The 12,721-nt window shown below is 36.0% G+C and overlaps 1 protein-coding gene across 2 annotated transcripts in view; it reads left to right on the forward strand.

The window, feature by feature from the left end:
- The window catches only part of ddx46 (DEAD (Asp-Glu-Ala-Asp) box polypeptide 46), a 69,528-nt gene that overhangs the window by 37,459 nt on the left and 19,348 nt on the right, over positions 1-12,721 (forward strand). For both annotated transcript variants that reach the window (XM_043703462.2, XM_087995285.1), the window contains 6 exons: positions 667-780; positions 886-1,051; positions 5,427-5,547; positions 5,646-5,821; positions 7,467-7,588; positions 8,940-9,018. In XM_043703462.2, coding sequence (XP_043559397.1) covers positions 667-780; positions 886-1,051; positions 5,427-5,547; positions 5,646-5,821; positions 7,467-7,588; positions 8,940-9,018 — 778 coding nt within the window. The remainder of the gene's footprint in view (positions 1-666; positions 781-885; positions 1,052-5,426; positions 5,548-5,645; positions 5,822-7,466; positions 7,589-8,939; positions 9,019-12,721) is intronic.

The following is a 12,721-nucleotide window of genomic DNA, read 5'->3' on the forward strand; positions in this document are numbered from 1 at the left end:
TAACAAAACGTCTGGGAATGAACCTTCCAGCTCAGCGAGCAAACCTACATCCAAAACCTCAACCTGAACAACGAATCTTCTCAAAACTGCCTAATACATTTTAAGCTACAGTGGAGCCTTGATTATTATCTGCATTTATTCATCTTCAAGAATTTTTGTCAGGACCAGCAGGGCCCAGGTTTTGTTTTAAGTGTGCAATCAGTTCATTTTGTGTGTTTGGAACTTGGACCCAGGTAATTAAGCAGCTATCTAAAGGCATAGTACCTGATAGATTATATCTTCTGTGCAGCTCAGCTTTTTGAAATTAATGCAGTCATTTCAAGTCAAGTAGATCAGTGGGACTGAGGTTTTTGTTTTTAGAATATCTAATTTTGACCTTGTAAAATACTTAACTGATCCACTTGAATTATATAGAGCGTAAAAACCCATTGCCTAAAACTGTTATGGAAGAGGATCTCAGATGTCCATAAGCAGTCCATTCCACTTTGTCCCAATGAGATGTATTGGAAACTATATCGTTTATGAAAGTTATTAATGTTTTATGTTCACACGAGTCAGTTAGTTAATTTGATGATTCAGTCTTTTGTTATAAGCTTCCCTCCTTCAGACTTTCTAGCTCTATTTATGCCTCGCACTTGCAATAATATAATGTTTTTATGTTTCCAGAAATCAGGTGCTACTGTAATGAAAGTTATGACTGTGGTAACGACTAAAAAGCCACATTCTGATATGGAGAAAAAGAAAGGAGAGCTGATGGAGAATGATCAGGATGCAATGGAGGTAATGAAAAAGGCATTTCAGATTATTTTGTATTTGTAATTTAAAATATATTTCAAAATTCTGCACTGAGCCTGTAAATCTAATCTTTTATTTTAAACTGAACAGTATTCCTCAGAGGAGGAAGAAGTTGATCTTCAGACTGCGCTGACAGGGTATCAGACAAAACAAAGGAAGCTGCTGGAACCTGTGGATCATGGGAAAATAGAATATGAGCCATTCCGAAAGAACTTTTATGTTGAAGTTCCTGAACTGGCAAAAATGACTGTTGAAGGTTTGTATTTACAATGCTAACAGGTAGCATTACAACTGAGATGAATCTTAATGCTATATTTTTTCAGTCTGTGCTTCTTTAGAATATAATGATGAATGATAATAATTTGGCAAAGGGATTTAACTGCAACACAACACCCAGCTACTAATCTTTTAGGTTTATATCAGCATTTGTATTCTAAATGTGGGTGAGGGAATTTGTAGTCAAAACTTATGGCTCATACAATTCATAATGAGCATTATGTTTGCATTTCTTGACTAAACCATCAAACTTGGAAATTCCATTTCACCTGTTGACTACAGTGGTTCTTACTTAAAGAATTGATGAGCAAGATTCATAAATGATTAACACCATCTGTTCTGGTGGTGTTGATAGAACACTAAATGTTGGTCTGGATACTGATGAACTTTTCTTTGACTGGATGTACTTTTAGTTCAGTGTTAGAAAAACGAGAGTCAAAATTGTCACATTGGAAGTAAACTAAGTGATGAAAGGAAATGTAGACTATTCATAAAATATTAAAAATATTATTGAAAGACATTCTGTAACCTTACTGACAATGAGTTGGCAGACATGTTGTTTTGCTGTCTGTTAAGAAAACTTTGCTGGTCCACCACAACAAGCTAAAGGATAAGTGGGAAAAATAATCTTAAAATGACGCTGCTTTTAAATTTAAAGAAATAAGCTAATTGTTTGCAAAGGCAATTAGAGTTGATGCATCTTAAATTGGTGTTGAAAGGTTAATCTTATTGGAGTTTTGATCCTTCTTTTGCCTCTCTAGAAGATTGTACCACTGATTCTGGTAGGGGCTTCATGAGTTTATGAACCTTTTAATGCTGTTTTCTTGCCTGTCATTGTCATCTGCTTGTAATAATATTTATTATCTAGTATATTCACTTTTAAGTGCCTAAAATATAGTTTGTTATAAAAACATAATTGCTGCTGTGGTTAACATAATTGCTGCTGTGGTTGATCTAATGAAGCAGGTTTCTGGAGGCAGGAGCACACAGGTGTGATTGGTAGGCAGATGATAAAAAAGCAAAAAAAAGTTCATGGGTAGTAGGTTTCAAGTATGAGGTGCAAGGACCAAGGCAGCAGGCTCAAAGTGTGAGTGTAGCTAGTTATTATTTGAAACTAGCAGAGTGGTAATGGTTCTTATACAAGCTGGATGCCCACAGGTAAGATTGATGCCTAAGCACATGCTTCAGGTTGGACAATATGGGACATTTAACCAAAAATTGAATAGGTAAAATTTTAACTCTGCTGCCTGAGAAATCAAGTAAAATTTGCTACAAGATCACTGAACTACAACTGCATATCACAGAACTTTTAATTTCATGATGTCCTAAAGAACTATACAACCATAAACAAGTGTAGGCCATTTCGCGCCTCTGCTGTTTGTGGAATATTCTGATAAAAGGTAGAGGAGTGCACAATAACTCTGCTCCCACTATCCATAGGTCACAGCAAAAATAAATACACTTTTTTCCAGTTGCCAAGGTGACCAATTAAATGCCCATATCAGATTTTCAAAAAGGTCTACCAACCAAATTTATTTTAAAGAAGACATTTTGGTGTACTATTAAACAGAGCTTATTCAATGAACACGTAATAATTAACTAACCAGTCAATAACATATTAATGTGCAAACCTCTAAATGTCTAAAGCATTAACTCTTAAAGAAAATAAGAAAAATAATTCTGTGCAGAGATTGACTTTCTGAAGAAAAATACACTTTGACAATAAGTTATTCTTGAAGACAAAAGAAACAGCATTGAATGTTCAGGGATCTGTTGTTCTGACATTCTGGCTGATGTCAATTTACTAATTGTGAACGGTTGTCTCTGAAGTTTTGCTGATGCAGCTTAGGGAATGTAACCTTAAGGTGCTCTTTTAAAAAAGAAATTTAAGAAACAAATAGATTTTACCTTGAACTCGACAAAATTGCATGTAGAACGGCACTGATATTGCACATGTGTGAATACTGGAGCACGTGCTGACTGGCAAGAATCCTGGCACATGCACAGAATGGTGTGGAGATTTTGGTGCGCACATCGGCATATACACAGAATGAAGTGCGCGAACTGATCCCCACTGGAATTGCACTATTGGCAACGGAGGTAAGCGTTCTCCAAAATGCCATTCCCTAATTCTTCAGAATTGAGAGATTTCAGCTGGATAACTTATTCTTAACAAGCATACCTTCACATCATCATGTTGTTAGCAGACTTTCCTCCAAATGAACTAGATAAAATAAGCTAACTAAAGCTGTCACTGTTCAAAACAGCACCAGCAGGGATCTGCAGCAGAGAAATCAGTACAGGTAGTTCTCCGATAATGTTGTAGTTGCATTCCAGTGAAATCTCACTTAATAGAAAATTGCTTAATGGGGCCTATGGGAAAAGTGGGGTTGGGACAGACCAGCAAAGTATATCACTCACGATTGCCCAAAAATCATCCAAAAGTGTAATGCCGAGTATAGCACAACCTGAATGAAGGTTGAAATCCTATTTATTAACAAAGCAAAAGTAAACTTCACATAATACATTTTAAAAAATGTAAGAAAGCTGCTCTCTATGCAATACCTCTCAGAAAGCTGCTCTATCAGCAGCTGACTGGCATATGCATAGAACAGCATGAAGACCAGAGCTTATGTTGCGCATGCGCAGAGTGGCACAAAAACTTTGGCGCTGACGTTGCATACATGCAGAACGGCACTGACATTGCACATGTGTGAATACTGGAGCACGTGCTGACTGGCAAGAATACTGGCACATGCGCAGAATGGTGTGGAGATTTTGGTGCGCACATCGGCATATACACAGAATGAAGTGCGCGAACTGAGCCCCACTGGAATTGCACTATTGCCAACGGAGGTAAGCGTTCTCCAAAATACCATTCCCTAATTCTTCAGCGACATTATAGGCAAATCCTGCTACTGAAACATGCGTTATACCAGAGCTACCTGTAATCATCTGTCATATGATTCCTGGAAAGCTTTTTTAAAGCAAAATGGAGATATTGGATCCAGTATTCAAATTGGCTAGCACTTGACTACATTCACTTTTCCACACTGAAAGCTGCAAAGGGTTAGAATCAGTTTCCATCTGCTTTTCCGAGTTATACGTCATTTTTTCTCATCAGAAAGGGGCTAAACAACATTTTGGTCTAAGTTCGGGCCATGCTGAGTTGTTTTTGAGGGAGGAGCTGAAAGATAATTCAATTATTCCTCAGGTGGAAATAAATTATCGCTAACTAGGACAAGAATGTTCCTCTTTTCGTCAGTAGAGTTTGAGGAGGAGCACTGGCTTTAGTTTTAGATTTTTTTCTTGTGAGAGGAGAGAGGCAAGAATGATTTTTTTGCTCCTAGGGAGTGGAGGTTACAAATTGTCTTTGTAGTACTAGGGACAGGGAAGGCCAATTGGTGGTGGCACAGAGAGTAAAGATGATTAGCAGAAATTTGACATTTGTGTGACTTTCTTCCTCTGGTTCAGTGGGTTGGCTTTGTCTTCTCACCAAGGGATTAGTTTCCACAAATAAAAATATATCTGTCCACTCATGAGGCTGACCACGTCATAGCCACGGTTACCTTAGCTTATTCTATTGCACTTTTGAAGCTGTTTATCATTACAAACCTTTTGATGTAGTTCTGTGTATTACATCATGCTTATTGTAATGATTTACTCAACATTAATCAGTGTCACGATTTATGTGCAATAGATACTATAACCTTTTTCTGATTTGAGAAAAACGGCAAAATAATACTCCATGTTTCTATTATATTACCAGTTTGATTAACTGAACCAGACCTTGTCATTTCAGTGACATTAGTGCTGAATGAATTTCCATTTAAGACTGATTAGCTTTCTCTTATTTCTGTCATACTCTGACTATTTGACACAATGCCACAATGACCTTTTCTCCTCAGGTATAATTTGTGGTCTGATTAGTTAAATGTCTGTTTATTATGATGCATATGAATGCATTTTTCTTCAAATGTTGAGTTACATTATGTTAGCTTTGATTCTTCTTCCAATCTTGGACCTATCTCCTCACTCTGCCACTGATTGTGTAAGGAAATGACAAGTGACCAAAAAATCGCAAAGTGAAGAGCAAGGCTGAAGCATCGGCAGACAATGAGCCAAAAACCTGACCTGATCATTGTTGTAAAACTTGTATGTGTATGGCCTCTTTAAAGTAGAGGGTTATCCCAAGGCACATCGAGAAATGGAGAAAGACATTGCAGGGTCATCATTGGTGCAATGATTGCCAACATTTTCTATTTTTATTTCAGATCTTCAGTATTCTCTGTAGTTTGTTTTTGACAAAATGACTGAACTTCTCTTGCAGATTCACTTTTTGTGTTGCTTTACAGAAGTGAATGCCTACAGATTAGAGTTAGAGGGAATTGCAGTACGTGGCAAAGGCTGTCCAAAACCTATTAAATCATGGGTGCAATGTGGGATCTCTATGAAGATATTAAGTTCATTGAAAAAGTGAGTATTTTCTAAAATGTTACAATATCGAAATTCTTTTGTAAATGCATTCATTGCTTACTGCAACATTGCAAACTTGTATTGTTTTCTAATCTTAGGCAAGGGTACGAGAAACCAACACCAATTCAAGCACAGGCAATTCCTGCCATCATGTGTGGACGTGATGTAATTGGAATTGCTAAAACTGGAAGTGGGAAAACTATAGCTTTCCTTTTGCCTATGTTCCGACATATCATGGATCAGAGGCCGCTTGAAGAATCAGAAGGTCCTGTTGGTGAGTATTTAGTTCTGTGCATAACCTAAGCCATAGCACTGTATCTGTGTCCCATAGATTGTTAAAGCTTGCAATATAAAACTAAATGGTCTCCATGTTCTTCTTGTACTTGTTGTTTTTATGATTGTAATTTTCATCTTTTTAAAAAAAATTACATGGCTTGGCTATTAAATTGGAACATATTGAGACAGATCTTGTGCATATATCAAGAAATACACCAATTGAAAGACTACAATAAAAATACTGACAGTTTTAGTGCAATTAATAACTTATGGCATGCATACATCATAACTTTCACTATTTTTATTGTTCCAGTAATTGAATTTGCTCTGTAATGAAACAGTAACTTGCTTTAAATTCAACATAACAGCATATTTTGTCGATTACTAATAATTGCATGGCAAATTTGGTGATTGAATAACCTCATAGATCTCAATTCACTTCATAAGTTTAATGTTTTTACCAAATTTTGGCATAAAACAGTTAAGATCTAATCTGAGGTTTCAAAACTTAGAAATTGAGTTTTATAAATTTAATCTTAGTTTAGCCCAAATGTAAAGTCCTACCCAGAAGGGTGACAGCTTAAACTTAACCATTTTCTTTTAAAGCTGCAGTGTAGCCAGAATGCAAACTAGAATAGTACATCCTATAAAGTCGCTTAAACCTGATTTCTGTTACTTCAAGTTACTTGCTTGTCCACATGCGTACAGGAAGAAATAGGTAAAAGGAAATTATATTAAAACTCTGAAGGCTTTGTTATAGAGTCATAGAGATATACAGCACAGAAACGGACCCTTCAGTCCAACTTGTCCATGCTGACCAGATATCCTAAATCAATCTAGTCCCATTTGCCAGCATCTGGCCCATATCCCTCTAAACTTTCCTATTCATATACCCATCTAGTTGCCTTTGAAAGTTGTAATTGTACCAGCCTCCAATACTTCCTTTGACTCATTTCTTATGCGCACCACCCTCTGCATGAAAAAGTTGCCTTCGATCCCTTTTAAATTTTTTGCGTCATACCTTAAACCTATGTCTTCTAGTTATGGACTCTCCCAACCAAGGGAAAATACCCTGTCTATTAACTCTATCTATGCCCCTCATGATTTTATAAATCTCCACAAGGTCACCCCTCAGCCTCTGACACACCAGAGAAAATAGCCCCAGCTTTTTCAGCCACTCCCTGTGGCTCAGACTGTCCAACCCTGGCAACATCCTTGTAAATCTTTTCTGAACCCTTTCAAGTTTCACAATATTTTTCCTATAGCAGGGAGACCAGAATTGCAGACAGTATTCCAAAATTAATAAATTCCTAGATTTAACTTCAGAATATCAAGTGAGATTGTAAGAGGGGCTGATTTTTTCAAAATTGTTTGGAAGACAGAATTGTACAAAAAAACTGAAAGTGACAATGATTTTTGATCAGAAAAGGAAGCAGCCATCTAAGTATAAATCCAATAGCCTCAAAATGTTAATTAAAAAGTCACTGAACATAATTAGGCAAAGTATTAGGAAACACATTGGAAGGTAATATGATGATGTCAGTATTGGCCATCTTTAGTTGTTCTGTGTTCCATTTTATTTAAGAATCAATATTTTAATAAAATATTTGAACATTCAAAATGTGTAATTTTTTTGTTTTCAGCACTCATCTCCACCCCCACCCGTGAGTTAGCACTTCAGATTACCAAGGAATGCAAGAAGTTCTCAAAAGCACTTGGATTAAGGGTAGTGTGTGTTTATGGTGGAACAGGAATAAGTGAACAGGTAATGATTTTCTAATGGCTTTCTCTGTTTCTATGTTAAAAGCAGCAATTCATGCTTATTTAATGCAGACTGAGAATTGAGCCCAAAATCTTTGAAAGTTTCCACCAACAAATAAGCAATTATGTAATTACTGGAGTCAGATTGAAGTAACTGAGCCTGTTGTTGTGAAAATCTGCATCCTCAAAGCAAATTGAAATTAATTTAAAACATTTTAAAGTATGTTGGTAATTAATAGGGTTACAAGCAATTGATTTTTTAAAATATTGTTGGCCAATCTCGTAAAAATTTCCGAGAGTTTCTGGGGCTTCTTAAAGTATTCCAGAATCTGCAGTGTTTTGCTTTTTATCTCTTAGTCCTGTTTTTATTTCCCACATTATCTAGTAAATTGATTAACATTTATTATGTAATAATATAATGGTAACTTTGATTTGTTTTGTGTTTTACTTGAGTTTACTTTCAAACCAAGTTATAAATTTCTAAAAACTAATCATTCAATAGAAAGCCTCCTAGCTGAAGTAGCCATCCTTTGCATTTTTGAGATTCTCTGTACTCATTTGCCATTTTAATACCAAATATTGCCCATGAGCTGACAGTGATATATGAGCACCGTTAGTGCTAGAAGCCAAATTGAGCTTAGGAAGTTTTGAGGAGACAGTGGTCCTCATCTGCACACCAGATGAAGAAAAGCCTGCAGGAAAAGCAAGTTGTTTTTAGATTTATGGAGGGACAAACGTCTAGCTTAGGAAAGAAGAGCATCGAAAAGTGATATCTAAAAATGTTAATTCCTAAAGACCTGAGATATATAGTTAAATTGCTTTGAGATAAAAGTGATTTATTTCCTTAGTCTCCTTTCCTTAACAAAGAACAATAAATACATTTTTGTGCAATTCTTAGGTGGTGAGCTAGATTCAGTGCTTCTGACTTGCATAATCAACAATACTACTTGGCAGAAGAAACATTTTTTATAAGTATTTTTTAGTATCAATACTGTATTGCTTTGCTAGGATTTTAACATTGTACATTTGTGGAATAATTGTCTCCCTTTTGTGATTTAGATAAATATTCAGCTTGACTGAAGCTATGCTGTACAAACAAGTTCATCCAGTTTTGAACTATGTAGCAATTTAATAGAATAAATTTCTTTTGTATTATTTTTACAAATATAGCTCCATAAATTGTTGAATGCCTTAAGGCAATGTCTCTTAATACATAACTTCATTTGTCTGCTAATAGTAAATCTTTCGAAATTTCTGCAGAATAAAATCAACTTGAATGATTAAGCAAATCATAATGTTTAATAAATAACTTGTAATGGCTTGATTGTATATCTTAAAAATATTTCTTAATCCAGATTGCTGAGCTAAAGCGAGGAGCAGAAATTATAGTTTGCACACCAGGACGCATGATAGACATGCTAGCAGCCAATAATGGTAAGTAGAGGGAATTGTAATCAGTTTGAGCACTTGCAGTAGTTTACACTTTATCATTTAGTAAGTGTTAAATATACATGAAAAGCACAAAGCTGAATGTAGAGGGGAGCACTTTAAAAGGAGAAAGTGCTCAACCTCTATATGTTTCCCAGAGCTTACATACTTTTAAGCAGTGGAAGGATTCATGTGGAGAGCTGAGGTGATGGTCATTTATGTGACTAGCCCCACTGATGCAATGTAGAATGAAATCTTCGTAAGACACCTGGGCAATAAGCGTTTTACATAATTTTATGAGCATTTTATACTCCTTTTTCAAACAACAAAAAGTCTTTGCATTAGTTTTATTCAAACAATGGTTTTCTGGGTTCTGCAGAGGAACCTTACAGCTGCTGTTGTGTAGTAGGCTAGTTTTCAAATGCAGTATAATGGAATGCATATGGAAGTGAGCACTTCTCTCAACATAGGCAATTTATTTTAACGTTGGCACACTTTCCTATGTAAAATTATATAACATACTAGAGTTTTGGATATTGAATAGCAAACACATTTCTATGTCAAAACACTTCTAATTTGGGTTGATTTATAAAAAATATATATCTTTTGTCTTACTACACAGCAAGTAAATGTTTTAGTAACTGATACATTTTTATTTTCGGGTCTAAACTGTTTCAGTGATTTTTTTTTTGGTAAAGCTAAATCACTATCCAGCCTAAGATTAGTGAAGATTGCAATTCTGAAATGACAGGACCATGCAGAATCTATTACTTTCTCAAATTGTGGAACAATATAAGGCCATTTAGTTTGCAGACCAAATTCTTCATTATTCAGTTTACCTAAGCATGCGCTAAATGGCCAATTTAATCTCTTCAATTTAAAGTTCCATATAACTATCCGTTGATCTCTTAAAATAATCGACAGTTTATTTACCTATTCCTGCAACTCTAGTATTCAGCCCTGGTGGACTGTCTGCAAACTTAAAAATCATCCTTTTTCTGTCAGACGTGGATCCAGATAAAACTGATTTACTAACAGCTCTTTCCCAGTTAGATGCATGTGCAGCTTGACTAGTTGAAAACCTGCTTCCTTTTGTTGAATTTCTAGTGTATATGTATCCATTCTCTTAGAATGACAAATGGTGTTGAGTACTCTGCATGTTGGGATGTTACAGGAATTGGCACATATGAAATGCAGTGAAACACTCTCAACTTGAAGTTCTACTTTTTGATCTTGGTCTCTTCCCTCAACATAGGAACGTTTTTCTAAATTCAAGTCTCATTTCAAGCTTACTGATGTTAAATTTCAAAACCTGAACCAGCTGAGAGCAGCAGTTGTCAGGATGGTGTTCTCATATGTGTGTTTTTACAATATGTCCATCCACCACATTTCTGAGCGCAGTGCCGAAGGCCTCAGAAATGTGCACCATATCCCAAGTTCAAATAAATCCGCACAATGAAACAAAGTTGGGAGTAACAAAACTATGTCCCCTTTTTACTGTTGTATTGTGGTAAGTTAAGTAATTTGCTAACATGTTCAATAGCTGTTGGACATTTAAACAGTTTTTCAGAGTGTTAATGAAAATGTTAGCCATTTAAGTGGATAAGGATATGGGGGTGGGTGTTGGAGGGGGTTATGTTGAAGTAAGCTGCAAGATGGGTACGGTGGCAACCAAATGGTCCTTCTAGATGTTTTTGTTTTCGGTGCACACATGATGTGAAATCCAAAACCAGAATTCAATGCACTGACACAAAATTGGCGTTCATGGAACCTTAGAACAGCCACACAGCTCAGAGGAAACGCTGGCGACCGGGCAGGTTAAATAGGGTGCATCCTTCAACAGAATAGATGGGGTTATAGGATGAATGATGGGTTGGAGGTGAGGTCACATGGGATTGATGGGGGCATGTTAGGCTGGGGAAGTTCTGATAGATGGGGGTATGACAGGGAGGAGGTTCATCAAGTCAAATGCCGGTGGCAGTTGAACAAAATCAGGCTGCATTTGGTGTGGGTCAGGAGATCAGTTTTTCAATTTACAGCATTTTTAATTCCTCTAATTTTTCACGTCTAACTGTTAAGATCAATGAACCATAACTGTCTGAAATCCCTGTCTCTAACTGTATCTGAAGACCTATGGAAGGGTTCCGTATGACATCTAATTGTATATCAGAAGTTTAAATTTCCAGACAGTTGCTACATAATCAATTCATTGGGACTTGAATGGTCTCGACACATCTTTCGGGGTATGTCCAATCTCTAATTGGCCAAACATTTTTAAGTTTTTGGCCTAAATATTTAGTTTCTAAATATTTGAAGCAGGCGCTAATGGCAAGGAATTTTATGCACTGCCAGCCATGTTGGAAATATTTGAATAACATATGCACAGGTCTGTGATATGTCCTGGAGCAATGCTTTCTCACAGTTAGATCTTACTTGGAAAATTTTGTTTTGCTAGTTATAACATTGCTCACAAAAACATGTTTTAGAATTGTTTAGATATCAGTTACTGATGTCCGATTCTTACTAATTTGCTGTTAATCAAAAGAAAATCACAAGCTTGTAATAAGTACAGATGATCTGTGTTTCTCATACTGTCAAGGTGACTGCTTGACCGTTCAACTTTTAATTGCAGTTTGGATGTTTAAATATTGGCAGTTGATATTCCTATGCCTTTCAGTATCTAATTTCATTGTTTGATATCTTGCAATCATTTGGAATTATCATGTTTGGCTTAGTTTGTGTTTTTAAATGTGATGCCAGCAAACTAATCAGATGGATACTATTAAATTTGAGAATTACAGTCTTGTCAGGTTATAGCAAATTTAGGACCAAAGTTTGGCGATTCTTTGAATACAAAATGATGGCAGTTTGAATGAACTTTGCTGAGAGTGATGTGTGTGAAATATTGAGCGGTTCTGGAGGAGGCTAAACTTTCATAGGTCTGTGAACTATTAAGAGTGATTGGACTTGCTCATTTGTGTGTTTAAACCTTGTCTATTTAAGATGAGACTGGCCTCAAATTTTGGGCTATGTGATGAATTGGACAAAATTCTCTTGGATATATTCCAATATTAGTTTTGTTGATGTAAGTTTCTTGCTCTGCAGAGCTAAGTGGTCAGTAATTTTCTTCCAATCTGTTTCATCTCCCATCTTGCTGTGTAGTAAAACTGCACAAATTCACCAAGTTTTAAGCTCAACTCAGGAGCTACCTACAAAATTATCGCTTTAAAGTAAAATCAATAAAATCACACCAACACCAAAAAGAATCGCTGCGGGAATATGTGGATTTAAAGGTAGCTCATAATGACTTAATTGTAGCACCTAATGTTTTATATCAGACATGATTGCATGAGAAAGTATACAGCTTAATATTAGACAAATACTGTATGATATTGACTATCACTTTACTAAACTGTCAACATTATTTGACCCATATGGAGAAAGTTTCCTCAAGAAATTTGATTTGGGCATGCAAGACTTAACCCATAAGAGGTAGGTCCATGATAAAGTTGTGCAGTATCCTGTTACTAAAATTGTGGCTCCTTGTGAATGTGTCATATTCTTTGCAGAATATAAGCTCTACTGTTGGAACATTTTCAAGTTTTCTTTCCCCACTCTGTTTATTGAGTTTTAATTTTCTATTATTCAGATGCTTAAACAGTAAAGTTGAGCATACAGCAGCTCCTCACTACTTCAATGGTTAAGCCTC

The sequence above is a fragment of the Chiloscyllium plagiosum genome, unplaced genomic scaffold (genome assembly GCF_037043375.1).
Source record: "Chiloscyllium plagiosum isolate Xiang-an unplaced genomic scaffold, Cpla_swu_hap1 HiC_scaffold_16, whole genome shotgun sequence".
Classification (NCBI taxonomy): Eukaryota; Metazoa; Chordata; class Chondrichthyes; order Orectolobiformes; family Hemiscylliidae; genus Chiloscyllium; species Chiloscyllium plagiosum.